Below are 15,784 nucleotides of genomic sequence, written 5' to 3' on the forward strand. Positions count from 1 at the left end.
CCAGGCCCATCCCCCCCTACCTGTTACACTTGTGATGGTAAATGGGAGCCCCCCCCCCCCAAAACCCATTGTACCCACATCTAGGTGCCCCCCTTCACCCATAAGTGCTATGGTAATGGTGTAGAGTTGTGGGCAGTGGGTTTTGGGGGGGGGGTGTGGGGGGGCTCAGCACCCAAGGTAAGGGAGCTATGGACTTAAGAGGTATTTTAATTTTTTATTTTAGTTTTTACAAGTGCCCCCTAGGGTGCCAGGCTGGTGTCCTGGCATGTGAGGGGGGCCAGTACACTACGAATCCTGGCCCCTCCCACGACCAAATGCCTTGGATGTGTTCGTTTTTGAGCTGGGCGCCTTCGGTTTCCATTATCGCTGAAAACTGATACCGCCCAGCTCCGATGCATTTGCCTGGCACCAACCGTATTATCGAAACAAAAGATGGACGCCCATCTTTTTCGAAAATACGGTCTGTCCCGCCCCTTCGCGTACCCGTCCTTGGAGATAGTCACCCATGGAGATGGGCGTTCGATTATGCCCCTCCATGACTTCTTATTCTCTATCATGTTTTATTAATATGATGAAATTCTAATTAAAAAAAAGAGACCCTGTGCTAAAATAGCATGACTTGAGTCAAAATAGCCTGTCTTAACAGTAGCCCACATTGACAACTTCCCTCCTTAACTGCATAAGCGCCGACTCCGTCCCCAGACTAACTACAAAATAGCCAGTTTTGGCTTGGGCGTTAACTGGGTATGTTCAGTGGCATGTGCCATTGAATATACCCATTTAGCCCGGGACAAGTGATTTAAACAGCCAAAAGCCTATCCTGGCTGTTTAAATCACTTTGAATATCGGCCCCAAGTTTACTATTTTTTAATTTAGTTAGTTACCTATTACAGGCTTTTGATATACCGCTGAATATGTGTAAATATATCACAGCAGTTTATAAAACTAAGCCGAAGGATAGACAAAAAAAAAAAGCAGAAAATATCATTTCTTGTTCTTAGGAAAAATAAAACAAGCAATTTCTAAACAAAATCTAAAGCAACTAGATGGTGAATTACGCTCCCAACACATCTTGTATCCATACCAATTCTGGCAACAATTACAAAGTCTTTTAGTTAGAAAGTCAGGTTTAAAATGCTTATAGACCAGAATTCACATCAACAGAGGGAATTTATGTGTATTCTAAATATATACACATGTGATCAGGACATAAATGTTAGCACTCTCTTAATAAAATTACAACCTATGTAGAGAACTATCATTAGACAGGAAACTGTTAAAGTACAATTAAGTTCCACTAATCCTGACATTTCTCTGCTCCGTAAGTTTGCTTACCTGTGACTGGGGCATCGATATCCAGCAGATTTTTTTCCTGGCGCAGAATCGATGCACCCTCCGTTATTATTCTCAGGGCAACATTCTCTTCCAGCCGACCCTCCTTCATGAGATGGCCCTTTAGGACATCCACCCTGGGCTTCCCGTCATTGTCGAACACTTCTTTTGCTGTCAATCGATGGCTTGGAGGAAACGGGACAGCTGAAAAGAAACACATTCCGTCACTAAGAGGACACAGGCACTGGAGAGGATAGAAGGCATCACTATTCAAAAACTCTGCTGTCTTCATCAGCTGTTAAAGAATGCTCTGTAGCTCTTCAAGTTCTTTAAAGCTATGCTATACCCCTCTCTTGACAAAGCATTTGCTGGTATCTAATGCACCATCTGCAAGGTGTGGTTCATTATGAACAGCCAAACATCAAAATGGCAAGATATGACAGTAAATTGCCCTGTTGAGAAGTGACTGCTGTTATTAAAAGCTAAAGTTGATGTTTATGCAGGTATTTATTTATTTCAAAGTTTTTTTAGCTAGTTAATCAAAAAACATATGTTTCCAGAGCAGTTAATAATCAACATACATATTTACAATAAAGCATACAAAATACAATAAAAATGAGTAATAAAAAAATAACAAAAGGTACCTCGTCTATAAACTATTTATATGTTTGTCTGGAGGGAGAGAAGTTTATTTAACTTATGCATGTTTACCACTTTCTATAATTTAAAATCATTTCTATATCCAAGAAACTAGTATAGAAATGGTTTAAAATTAGAAATAAAATAAAAAAAAGTGAATGATAAAAATTCATACATAAAATATTCCAAACTGTCAAGTCACTGACATGATAATATTTCCAAGGGACTAATACCCTTGGCTAGATAGCCAGAGTTTCGAATCTAGAGGACTAGATCCCTAAGCATTTCAGGACTCCACAGAAAACTCTATAAAGATATGTGACTCGTTATGAATATCTGTGGTTTGGCAACAGCACAAGGCCCAGCACCATAACATAGTATCCCATTTAGCTGAGAACAGCAACTGAATCTACTAGCATCATTCTTTATTAAGTAAAAATCAATAACAGTTATGACAAATTAAGAAAGTGGGGAAAGCATGAAGAGCATGGCTCATGGAATTCTTTCAAACCGCTCTGCATATAAATACATGTCTGCATATGATGGGGGTGGGGAGTGTTCTTGTGTGTGGGTATGTATAGAGGGATGTACATGTTTTCTGTGTTTGCATGTTGATATTGTGTGTGTACCTGATCAGGAGAGAGGAAGGCAGTTAGAAAGTACAATTCTTTAATCAGAATGTGACAGTGTTTGGTTGATGTAGGGATAAATGTGGGAGATTAGTCTTGGGGATGGAGAAATTAGCAGCAGTATAGTTTTGGAGGTTGGAGTTATTTGAGGGGATTAAGACAGTTGTGGGTAGGGTATTTTTTGGGTGTGAGGTACTGTAGCTTAAAATGGCTTCCTGGGGGACACACTCATGCATCCTTTAGTAAGGGCTAAATTAACATGCGCTAATCCAGGCACTAATATTTTTTGTATTTATTTCTGGAGGGGGCATGTTAAGAGGTGGAGAGTGAGTGTCCCTATGCTAATCAGTTCGTGGAACTAACTGGTCAGCGCAGGATTACTGCATGAGCCCTTATCACCTACTAAACAGCTGTAAGTACTTGTGGTAGTTTTTTTTTAATGGCTGCATATTAATAACAACATTAGCGCAACACCATTAATACAAAAAAAATGGAAAATCGGCCATTTTAATTTGTCAATTAAATAAGGGGTCCTTTTAGTAAGGTGCAGAAAAATGGGCTTAGCACATGGGAAAAACCCATGCAAGCACACGCTAAGGCTACAATTTACTGCAGCATAGTAAAAGGACCCCTTATTTAATAGACAAATTACTAGACTACTACAAATTACAAGAATTTTGTCTCGTTTTCCCAATTTAATTTGTGATGTGCTATCTCTCACTGTTACCAATAACCTACCCTTCAATTATGGGCTGCTCATGTCTTTGTCAGTGGGCAAACTTACAAAATCAGCAAGGGATCAAATACTTATTTCCACCACTGTACAAATAAGTGCCTGTATATACTATGTAAACTGGTTTGAATGTAGTTGCAAAACCCACAGGAAGGCCCATTCCCTTTCCCCCTTAGTGCATGGGAAAAACCCGCACAGGGGCATGCTAAATCCAGTTTTTGCAGCAGCTTAGTAAAAGAACCTTTAAGTCCTTTCCACATGCAAGGTAATGGAAGGAATAGTTGCAAAACAGCTTCTGGAATATAGGAATATATGATACATTTCTTTATATTGCACACACACTTTCAGCCACCAGCACTACTCCTGAAATGCCAATTTCTGACTGCAATCTTAAGACCTGCCTGTAGTCCGAGTATTTATGGTGGGATGGAATTTGGATCACAAGTACTTCAAAATTATCCATTTCAATTGAATTAGAATAAAAATATGAGATCTTATTTGACAAGTTTGTTTTGCAATGCTGTGATAAATTATATCACATACTGAAAGAACAATCTTTTCCCATTTTATGTAAAAAAGAACCAGGCACACCCATTAAAGAGGGGCCGACCACAACCGGGCTGAAGGCCAGCGAAGACAGAAGTGTGGGGCAGGGTACAGGGAGGGCCTAGCTAGAGAGCAGAGGTAGTAGTGGGAGGGAAACAAGGGGTAGCAAGGGGAGGGGGCAGGAAAGAAGGGGAGGAGCAAGGGAGGAGGAATTTGAACTGCACAGGAAGTCCTTTTAATGCCCGAGTTGTGTAACATGCAGCACTGAACATCACTGTCACATTATTATCTTATGGAAGTACTGCAAATTTTAAATGTGTGCACTTTGTGGAGGGAAGGGATTTTGGATTTTTTGTTGTAACTTAAATTACAATACGTACTTTCCTGTCTCTAGAGAGCTTAGAATCTAAAGTACAGTAAAATCTGGGCTTAACCCGTTTTAATCTGGACTTTCCCGTGCACTAAGCCTAACTTAAATTACAATACGTACTTTCCTGTCTCTAGAGAGCTTAGAATCTAAAGTACAGTAAAATCTGGGCTTAACCCGTTTTAATCTGGACTTTCCCGTGCACTAAGCCTAGATTTAACGCAGCGCTTATGGGTTTTTAAAAATCTACTTTATTGCTGATCAGCGCATGAGTTAACCCGGAAGCACTTACTAACTCCTAGTCAGGAAGTACTATGTGCTCCTGCATAAACTTTCAATTGTTTAGTTTCTACAATCTAATCATTACATGCTAGCTGGATAATGCAGGAATGCCAACATTCCACCCACAATACATCCCCTCTGAAAAATATTTCTTTAAAAATAAAAAAAATTGGTAATCTGGGGTTAGTGTGCACAAACAGGCAACATACCGCAATACGCTTTAATGCATTTCTGCAGTAGCCTGTTTGTGGGCATTACCCACATGTGAAGGGCTTAGGGGCCCTTTTACTAAACTGCTTAGGTGCCTTCCCTCGCCCAATGCATGTCAGATTGGAGCTACCGCATGGCCCCTGTGCTAATTTCATTTTTGAAATGCGTCTGCTACACGCACTGGAAAATAAATTTTATTTGCTGGTGCGCGACAGAAACCGGGCGGTAATCGTCATTCTACGCACAATAGACGATTACCATACAGTTTACGTGTGAGACCTTACCGCTAAGTCAATGGTTGGCGGTAAGGTCTCAGACCCAAAATGGCCGTGCGCCAATTTTTATTTTGCCACACATCCATTTTCAGCAAAAAATTTTTAGAAGATTTTTTTTACAGGCACGCTGAAAAATGGATCTGCACGCACCCAAAACACATGCCTACACTAGCGCAGTCCATTTTTCGTAGCACCTTAATAAAAGGAACCCTTAATGTCCTTTAGTAAAAGAGCCACTAAATTTGTACTTGAGACAATGGAGAGTTAAATGACTTGTCCAAGATCACCAGGAGACACAGCAGGGTTTAAAGCTAACCTGTATATGAAAGATATGCTCTCTCCAACCCTTACAAAGAGAGCTGATCCAGTATGACATAAGTCATGGTGAGGTCCCATCTAGAGAATTGTGTTCTGTTTTGGAGATAGTATCTTGCTAAGGATGTAAAAATATTAGAAGTGGTCCAGAGGAAGGCGACAAAAATGGTATGGGGTTTGCGCCAAAAGATGTATAAGAAGAGATTGGAAGGCCTGAATATGTATACCCTAGAGGAAAGGAGAGACAGGAAAGATATTATAGAGACGTTTAAATACTTGAAAAGGTATTAATATAGAAACAAATCTTTTCCAGAGAAGGGAAAATGGTAAAACTAGAGGAAATGCATTGGAGATTGCAGGGTGGTAGACTCAGGAGTAATGTCAGGAACTTCTTTTTCACAGAGAGGGTGGTCAAAGCCTGGAATGCCCTCCCAAGGAAGGTGGTAGAGACAAAAATGGTGAAAGAATTCAAAATGGCGTGAGATGAACACACAAACTCTCTAATTAGAAAATGAATGGTATAAAAACCCCCTAAACTTTAATGGCTGCATGTGGGCAGATGTGTCAAGTGATGCTTAGATGGTGACTCCGGCTGTGATGAACTACAGCCGGTGCCAGGCAGACTTGGCTTAGGGTGGACTGGAAAGGGCTTTAACAGCAACTTCAGTGGCTGGAATCTGAGGACAGTGCTGGGCAGACTTTTACGGTCTGTGTCCCACAAATGACAAAACAGATAGGCTGGAGTGGGCTTCACAGCAACTCCAGTAGTTGAAGCACAAGGACAGGTCCACGCGGACTTCTATGGTCCCAGAAACGCTGTGATCACATTCATTGTTGATTTAATTATGAATTGATAATGAGCAGGAGCGTAGCCAGACCTTGCCAGGAAGGGGGGCCAGAGCCCGAGTTGGGGGGGCACTGTTAAGCCACCTCCCCCCTCCGGCGACCCCCCTTCCCCTGCTCGATCGCGCTGACACTCTTAAACCCCCCCCTCCCGCGCCATCGCCGCCCGCCCCATGAAGTACCTTGTTTGCTGGCGGGGATCCCCAAACCCCGCCAGCCAAGAGTGTTCTTCAGCGCCGGAGTTAGTAGACTCCGGCGCCTTCATTCAAGGAAGTTCGTCTGAAGGATCAGCTGGTTTTGATGCCTTACGTCCTGCACCGTGCATGTAGCCCCGTGCAGGACGTAAATGCGTCAAAACCAGCTGATCCTTCAGACGAACTTCCTTGAATGAAGGCGCCGGAGTCTACTAACTCTTGGCTGGCGGGGTTTGGGGATCCTCGCCAACAAACAGGGGTAAATCATGCGGTGGCGGGGCGGGCGGCGATGGTGGGGGAGGGTGGTCGTCAGCAGGGGGCCAGGGGTGAATCTGCGGGGGCCCAGGCCCCCTCAGGCCCCACGTAGCTACGCCACTGATGAGTGTGACTGTTGGGCAAACTGAATGGACCGTTCAGGTCTTTATCTGCCATCATTTACTACGCTACTATGTAAGTTCTTGCTTCCCACCCGGAATTAAACCTGTGTTTCTGCGTTACACTGTTGTGGTCACACTTTCTTTTAATCACTGTTGCATATGTAAAATGTCTCTAGATAAGCAGAAATTTAAAAAAAAAACATACAAAATGAATAGATGAAAGCTGCCTTTATTTTTCCAGAACACAGTATTTATAGCACAGGAACACGCTGCTTCAGGGCTCTCAATCTGAAAAGATCTGCTGGCAAAATTTTTAATAAAGATCAGACAGAGAAATTATTGTTTCCAGCTGCAGGTGATTAATCATTAATTAGTGAAGGCAGCAACGCCTAAGCATAATTAGCACAAATAACACTGCTCACCAATGCAATTTTTCAGAGAGTAAAATTGAGGGAATGGCTTCCCACAGCTCAAGGTTTCACTGGTTTCAATCATCTTCTGGGGAGGCCTCTGTAGTACAGGCACCTTCTGACCTACTTACACTACGAACCACCCTGTAGGACTGTGTGCAGGAGTCTGTTCTCACTTTAGACAGCTTCTGGGACTCTCTGTTCAGGACAGCAGTGCTCCTTCAAGGTTTCTGCCCACCAGTTTGCCCTGTAGAGATGTTTTATTTAGCACATATTGATTTTGTTTTAGCCCACACTAAAATTAACACATGCTAAAGCTGTTTAGCACATCTTAAAATGTGTTGACATCCACTAAGGGGGTAATTCTGTAACAGAGTCACTAACATTTACATACTGGTTGCACACATGTTTAAAATAGCAGCATTTAATTGCATATATGTGCACAAATGTGCTGTGAACATATGTGTGTGACTGCCAGAATTCCGCCTAAGCACTATACTGTAAATAGTGGTAGGACTGTAAATGGAGGAGTCCCACTCAGCTTTGACGGAACAGTACCCATGTGGTGTAGAAAGAGATCAAACAAGGTATGGAGGATTGTGAAATCTGAGGCAATTTACTGAAACTTTCTAGATTGAGTGAAAGCAGTTATTAGAACATTTATTGGTAGTATAACTGTGTACTACGGTAATTTTAGAAAAATGTTAGCTGTTAGCACTGTTTGCGGCTAACAGTTAGTGACACATATAGCTGTCAGTAGTCACTGGTGGATTTGTGGTTTAGGAAGGGGTTGTGAGGGTTTCATTGATCAAATAAGGGATGTTAAGAGACCAAAAAGGTTGAGAACCCCTGGACTAGATGGTCACAAGATGGGAGAGAGACATACGAGAGGAAAAGAGAGAAACTGGATAAGGCATAGGGGGAAGGGGGTAGACGGAAAGTGAGACGGGTAGACACTCAAGCATTGGTAATAAGGAGACCTAAAGAGGCAATCGCCAGTCACCACAGGTGCTGCTATCAAAGGGCCTAGCGGGCTGCTGACAGCATACTTTGAGGAAGGGCTTGGGCTTCTGCCAGCAGTGTGCAATGGTACGTTAACAGTGTGATTTCTTTTCTTTTCTCATGGATGGAAATCAGCCTTAATAAATCTGGTTTCAGGTTCTAATAAAGCTGTGGCAGGCTCTAACTTCAGTAGCAATCACAAACGGCAGGGAGGGGGGCTGAGAAGGGGTCTCCAAGGTTCTAAGAAAATTTGTAAAGGCTTGCCATAAGCAGATCTACCCATATAACTCGTTAGGAAGGTCCTTAAAAAATTGACCCTGAATCTTTAGGCCTCTCCTTCTGTATAAAAAAAATTAACCCCCCCCCCCCCCCCCCATTACATAAAGAGGTCTGGTGGGCTACTAGCCCAGTCCCAAAAAGCTAAGCAAGCCATTTTGAATCTGGTACTGGAAGGGGCAGGGGCGATTGGGGATTGCTCCTGCCGCATACCCCTGGACTACCAACAATACAGTCTTCAGGGGGTGAGTCTGGTAGGGGTTAGAATTCTAGATGGGCCCGTCACTAAGGGGTTGGTTTGTTTTTTAGTACTTGCCATGGCCTCTAAGACATTCTCCCTAGGAGCATCAGGGCTCTTATTAGCAGCTCAATGATCCTAGGGAGCAGAATAACATCACTTACGAGGTTTAAAAGAAGGATATTTTTGTTATTGTTTTATATTTATTGCTGGCTACGTCACTGAATTATTTTTGTTGCTTTTATAAAAGGGACTGTGGCAGCACAGCTGGCGGACAGACTGGGAGCCCCAAAGGCACAGTCAGGGTGTAGTGTAAATGAAACATTATTGCTGAGCAAACAAAAAAGCAGTTTGTTTCTGTCAGAGGTGCAAGGCCTAACTCAGCAACAGTCACATTAGCAATGTTTTCTCCTCTCTTCAGCAGTCCTATCTTATCAAGCTTCTACAGCATAGTTCAAGTCACTCATAAATCCGGATGTGGCTCTACTTAGGCCACTCAAGTCTGAGAAATACACTCTTTACCCTTTGCAGTCTTCTAGTCCTTCTCTTGTGACTTCCCTGGGTATTTACTCTTTAACCCCCCCCCCCCCCAGGTGTAAACCTTGGAAATAGGGCCATTCCTTGCTTCCTTGGGTCTCCCCCACAGGTACTGCAGCCCAGTCAACACCTTGAGAGGATTCCTTCACTCCTGGACCTACTCCGGAAGACCATCTCCTTCGGGGCTTCCCTGATCTACTCAACTCCAAGGCACTTAACCAGCTCCCAGCCTGAGCCCTGTCCCTCTGACTCAGCCTCTGACATGGCAGGTTAACGCCACCAGCTGTAAGGTGGCTTAACTGCAACATCATTCATTGAGGGAAAGTTCTCAGGGACATTTGACGCTATACCACTCACTCCTTACATGGATCTTCTCTCTTTAAATAAACTTTACTTTTGTTTTTTCTCCCCCACCCAAGCTTTAATATTAAAAGTTCAAAAGAGGAATTAGTTCTTTCTCTACTTTTCAATTCTGCTATATAAAATGACTCAACAGTTACGAGGCTGGATTAAATAGAACTAGCTGGCATTGGTTGGAAGGGTAGAAAAGGAAAGTAATTTAATTAAATCAAATTTTGGTTACGTATGAAATGAGAACGCTTAGCGGTAAGTAAATTTCAAGGTGTTGATTAATTATCTGGCTAGAGACGCTGAATATATGGATTAATTTAAACTCTAGCACCTCTATCTGTCACAGGGTCCATTATATTTCTATGGACTCTGCAGCAACCAATATAATTGCACCAATAATGGGGGCAATCGTGTCAAACTTAGGATGATTTAAATATCAATCATGCCATAGTATTTAACAAGGTTTGAAGTTTTTTAATCACCACATCCTTACAGCCACTTAAATCCTAATTTTGACCATAGCCTATTCCTGCTTATTCCTTATTAAGCCTGCATTTTAATGAATAAAAACTAGGGTTGAACATTAATCGTGATTAACACATTTATTAACTGTAATTTAAAAGTGCAATGACAATTAATAATTAATCGCGTGCTGTCCACCTTATCCCATCCCCCATGTATGGTCCAGCATCTCTCCTTCCCCTTCCAGACCTGCCCGCAGCTCTGTCTCTCTCAAGTTTCCCCCCTTCCCTGCCCACCTTTATAAAGCAAGCACATCTTCAGACTTGCAGTGCCAGCAGCAGCTGTACTCAGACTGCCTGTGGCCTGCACCAGGCCTCTCTCTCAGGATCCATCTTGCCCTTCCAAAAATTGCATCAGAAGGACTAGAACGGGTCAGAAGGAAAGGCCTTTGAGTACAAATGCCACTGGCACTGCAGGGTTCTAGATTTGTTTTCTTTTTAAAAGATACACAGGGCAAGGGGAAGGAGGAACTTGAGAGACAGACACAGGCAGGTTCGGGGAGGGAGAGATGCCGGACCGGACAGGGGGAGGAGGGACTTGAGAGTGAGCAGGTTTAGAAGGGGGGCACAGATGCCAGATCAGATGGGGGGTAGAGGAGGGAATTGAAAGAGAGCTGCAGGCAAGTCCGAAAGGGGAAAAAGGGAGAGATGCCAAACAGAGGGAGAGAAGAATGGAGTGAGAAGAATAGAGAGGGAGAGATGGACTCAGAGGGAGGGGAGAGAGAGAGGGGGGGAGATAATAGACCAGGCGGTGGAGAGAGTAGAAGGAAGGAAGGAAGAAAAAGAGAGATATGTTGGACTTTGGCGGGGTTGGAAGAGAAGGAAGAGAGAGATAATGGATGGAAGTAAAAGGGAAAGAGGGAGAAAGAGTTAGACTTGTTGGGGGGGAGGACACAAGAGAAAGGAAGATAATGGGTCTAAAATCAGTGGCATAACCACAGGGGGGCCTTGATGACCAAGGCCCCCTCCAAAACTGCAGTATCTGTTCAATGGCTGGTGGGGTAGCCGAAGCCCCATCAGCCAAAGAAATCCAGTGCCCAAGTTGTCCCCTTCCTCCTCATACGTCCTCAGGAGCAAGAAAGTCAGTGGCATGCCTCCTGCTGCCAACTCTTACACACCCCAAGCAGGCTATATATCAAAGTGTCTGTATCAACATGGTAGAGTGGTTGATCTTGTTCATTTGAATGTATAAAGATCAACAAACAGATGACATATCATACACATCCTTTAACATTCTTCATGATATTTTGCATTTTGCTAGGTTGAGGATGTGATATTAAAAGGTTTATGTGTGTAAAAAAAAGGTCATTTAGATAGAGGTTCCAATTTTAGAATAACATGTCATATATATATATATGTTTTGGCACTCACAGATTTGAAGGAACGTGTTTTAGTTGTTGTTTAAATTGACCTTGAAAGTACATAAGTATTCCATATTTTGAAAAAAACAACCTACATATATTTATTAAAAAACAAACAAACCTTCCTCATTGTTATCTATACCTGCCCTGACTCAAGCGTAACTGTGAGCTAAATTTTGGGGGGGCTTACGCTTGGGACTAGATGGAGACTTGAAGAGAGGAACTGTGCTCTCCCTCACATGTTGAAAACTATCTCATAAAATAAAAATACTGAGTTTCAGAGCTAAGCTCCTTAACTAGCTGCCCATATAAGGGCCATTTTAGAGAATCTGACTGATTCTTACATGTGTAAGGTAGAGGCTGACCAAAACTAGGTGTTTTGGTTTCAGCGAAAACCGAATCTGCAGCTGAAATTTGCTGCTCAGTTTCAGCCAAAACCAGCCCAACCCCACTCCCTGAACAGCATCCACTACCTCCCCCCTCACTCTTGAGACCCCTCCCCTAGGGCCTACCTTCAACCCTGGTGGTCTAGTGGCTTAACTGGGGCAGGAGCAATCCCCAGTCGTTCCTGCTCCTGAGACTGCTGCCGAAGGTTTCAGTAGCCATTTTGATGGCAGAGATGGTAGGGGCTGAGTGACTGGGAATCATTCCTGCCTTGGAAGGATGGCTCTTCCTTTTCAGGTAGGGAGGGAGAGATGGAGATATAGACATGAGAAAAAGGGAGGGGGACAGCCCAAAGTTTTGGTTTCATCTGAAAATACACCAGCAATTTTGTCCAAAACCAAAATGAGGCCAAATCCGAATTTTGGGCCGGCTTTGGTGCTGAAACCAAAACTCAAATGGCTTCTATGTGTAGTAACAAAACCTGCTACTTACATATGTAAGTGCTGCTACCTGTACACACAAAGGACTAGATTCAGTAAATGGTGCCCAACTTTGGGTGCTGAAAAAAATGCACACCAAATGCTCTTCTATAAATTGCAGTATGAGTTGGGCGCAGTTTACAAAATAGTGTGTAGTGCCGGGATCCAAGGATTTATACAAACATAAACCTGGCGTAAATCCCTGTGCTTAAATTAGGCATAGATCCTCCGAATTCTATAATACTCCACACATCTTTAGTGAACATCCCTGACCCGCTCATGCGCCTCCAATGGCCACACCTTCTTTTCAGTTGCATGCTAAAAAAATTTATGGAAGACAACGAGTCTTGAGTAAAACCAGTGTTTATTAAAAATGAAAACGACTCAACACAACATTGTGTTTCGGCCAAGAGGACCTGCATCAGGAGTCTAAAAGATATATATAATGAATTAAAACTTGCATAACTTATAAACATAATACAGAAAGTAAAGCAATATACATTCAGAGTTACATAAAATAAAATGACAATAACAACCAAAATTGTTTATTGATTCCACACCAGCATAAACAACTTTGGTTCATATTCAGTTGTACATTCTAGTACATGCTACTAATATATTTATATTGATTCTACACCAAACAATTTGAATATGAACCAAACAATTTTGGTTCATATTCAAATGTACAATTTTAGCACGTTACTAATATACTTGAGTGCAAAATGTTTTTGTAGTCTCAACTGTTACATATGCATGCACATTCAAGAGTAACCTATCTCACATTTCATATGCTTGGTGTTATGCTTGTCTTTTTATTTTATATAACTCTGAATGTATATTGCTTTACCTACTGTATTATGTTTATAAGTAAAACAAGTTTTAATTCATTATATATATATATCCTTTAGACTTCTGATGCAGGCCCTCTTGGGCGAAACACAACGTTGTGTTGAGTCATTTAGATTTTTAATAAATACTGGTTTTACTCAAGATAGGTTGTGTTCCATTCTCTGAAAACCGTGGTTTTACCCCCCACTCTTCTTCTCTTCTTGAGCTACTCCGTGGGATTTTTTTTTTTTTTAGTTCTCCACACACGTGGATTCTCTTTGGGCACCATATACAGGATCCGGGAGAAAGCCCGAGTGATGCTGCTCCTTTTTTTTTTTTTTTTTAATATATGTTTATTTGTAAAATGGCTGTTTCTACTGTACATGCCACCAAATACATGTATATTTTCTGCTTATCCATACCTTTTGTCTACACTATAACTTTTAAAATCCCAACTCAGATATCCCTTTCCAAACCTACACAGCCTATACAAAATTGGGCTTTTTAAGGTAAAAGCTAAGCTTTAGACGCATAAACTAAAATGGAAAAATAGACTTAAAAAGTAAAAGCATATATATTTCTGCTGCAAATCAGTAACATGGTGCACTTTCATAAAAACAAATTTCAGTTGTAGTGAGCTTTCATTGTGTAGTCTGCTATGAATGAAAGTTTATTTACATTCATTTAAAAATCATGCTGCTGCACTGAGGATATAAAGTAGCTCATTAATTATGACTTTTGTGAACATGTTTGCAGGTCAGTTTCACTAAAACATTAATTCTATCCCTATTCAACCCTGTAGCAAATTTTCTCATTAAACTTTGCTATAGAACTTATTAGGACTTGTAGCAAAATTACAGGGGAAATAGGCCTATGACCTGAGGGAAATCCTCAGGGTTACTAAATCAGCCCCTTAACAGAACACTCTACAAATTAGTAAAATTGAAAAATAAATTGCTAGGCATATGAAACACTTCTTAAATACAAATGCCCAGTGCTCCTGTCCCTATTAAAACTGGATAGTTGGCTGTCTCTGAAAAAGCCTTGCAAGGGTAAATTAATTATAGTAAATAATTTAGAATGCAAGTAATAACACCTGCTCTGCATTCTTTGGAAGCTGTGTGGGGTTTTTTGATGCCGATTGGTTTTGTTTTTGCTCTTCAGAACTTTTATTACAACAGTGCTTGGCAGACTTCTACGGTCTGTGCCCTGAGAATGGCAAGGACAAATCAAACTTGGGTATATATATATATAAAGTATCACAAATCAAGTATAATGAGTTTATCTTGTTGGGTAGACTGGATGGACCGTACATGTCTTTATCTGCCGTCATTTACTATGTTCCTATATGGGAAGATGTTCAGAAGTTGAAGGTTTGCTAATCTGGAGCAAAATGTAAGTGAAGTTAGTATTGTTTTCAGGATTCTGCAATCAATGTTGGGAGCCAAAGGTGCTAAGCAGCTATCTTCTGTGTCACTCACCAGCGCCCCCTCCCTTACGTATTACTATTAAACATGTAATTATCCTAAGCTATGTTGATGTTACTGACATTTCAGTGTTACTACCTAGTGATTTTTGCCTATTAAAAATGTTCAAGCTAAAACACAGTAAAATAATGTCATTCAAATGATACAATTAGTATCAGAATTTCGCAGTCACTGTGAATACTCAAGGTGTCCACCTCTTGCTGCAACACAAGCCCTTCAGTTGCTTTGGGAAGTTCTTAACAGCTCTCTTGATCGGTCCCTGCGGCAAGCTGTCCCACATCATCTGCAGCGCTTCCTTGAGATCAGCGATTGTTTGCAGCTTTGGGTGGAGCTTGTGATAGGCCTCCAACATTGCTCCCCAGACAAAAGTCTACATCACTGTGACATCATTAACAGACTGCTAGTACCTTTTTTTTTTTTTTTTTTTTTTTTTTTTAATAATGATAGATTTACAGTACAAACATTTTTGAATGCATGAAACTCGCTGGGTGGTCATACTAAAAAGTCTGGAACTTCGCCATGTTTAAAAATAATCTCATGCCACTCAGCAAATAAACTTAGATAGTAACAACAAATAATCCTGAAGTAGTTATAGTTGTGTGTTAAGTGAAGCCTTTCAGAGAATGCATTCCACAGTGTGGCGGCTACTCCGGGGAAAGGCTTGCTTGCGAGTATCACATCGTGTGATTAATATATCAGTATATGATTTGCCTACATGCTGGTGTAAAAAATATATATTTTCCACCAGAATCCAGGCAGACCACATACTGACATCTATAGTACTAAAAACATAAAACTACTACAAAAATATCAATTTAACACACAGATACTAGAGCAGTGATTTCCAAATCGGTCTTCAGGGAACCCTAGCCAGTCAAGTTTTCAGGATATCAACAATTAACTACTACTACTTATTTCTATAGCGCTACTAGACGTATGCAGCGCTGTACACTTGAACATGAAGCGACAGTCAGGACAGACAAATAGGACAAACAAAAGATAAGGGAATATTTATGGGACTATTTAGATTTCATGATGTGCATACACTGTTCCTTGGTATGCTAATCTATTTCATGAGTATTCGTTGTGGATATCATGAAAACCTGATTGGCTGGGGTTGCTCCAGAACAGGTTTGGGAATCCCTGCATTAGAGGCACCTAACTCCAG

General features: G+C 41.5%; 1 protein-coding gene across 5 annotated transcripts in view; it reads right to left on the reverse strand.

Moving 5' to 3' along the window:
- The window catches only part of PPP3CA (protein phosphatase 3 catalytic subunit alpha), a 743,055-nt gene that overhangs the window by 468,132 nt on the left and 259,139 nt on the right, over positions 1–15,784 (reverse strand). For all 5 annotated transcript variants that reach the window (XM_030190749.1, XM_030190747.1, XM_030190748.1 and 2 more), the window contains exon 2: positions 1,336–1,536. In XM_030190749.1, coding sequence (XP_030046609.1) covers positions 1,336–1,536 — 201 coding nt within the window. The remainder of the gene's footprint in view (positions 1–1,335; positions 1,537–15,784) is intronic.

The sequence above is a fragment of the Microcaecilia unicolor genome, chromosome 2, assembly GCF_901765095.1.
Source record: "Microcaecilia unicolor chromosome 2, aMicUni1.1, whole genome shotgun sequence".
Taxonomy (NCBI): Eukaryota; Metazoa; Chordata; class Amphibia; order Gymnophiona; family Siphonopidae; genus Microcaecilia; species Microcaecilia unicolor.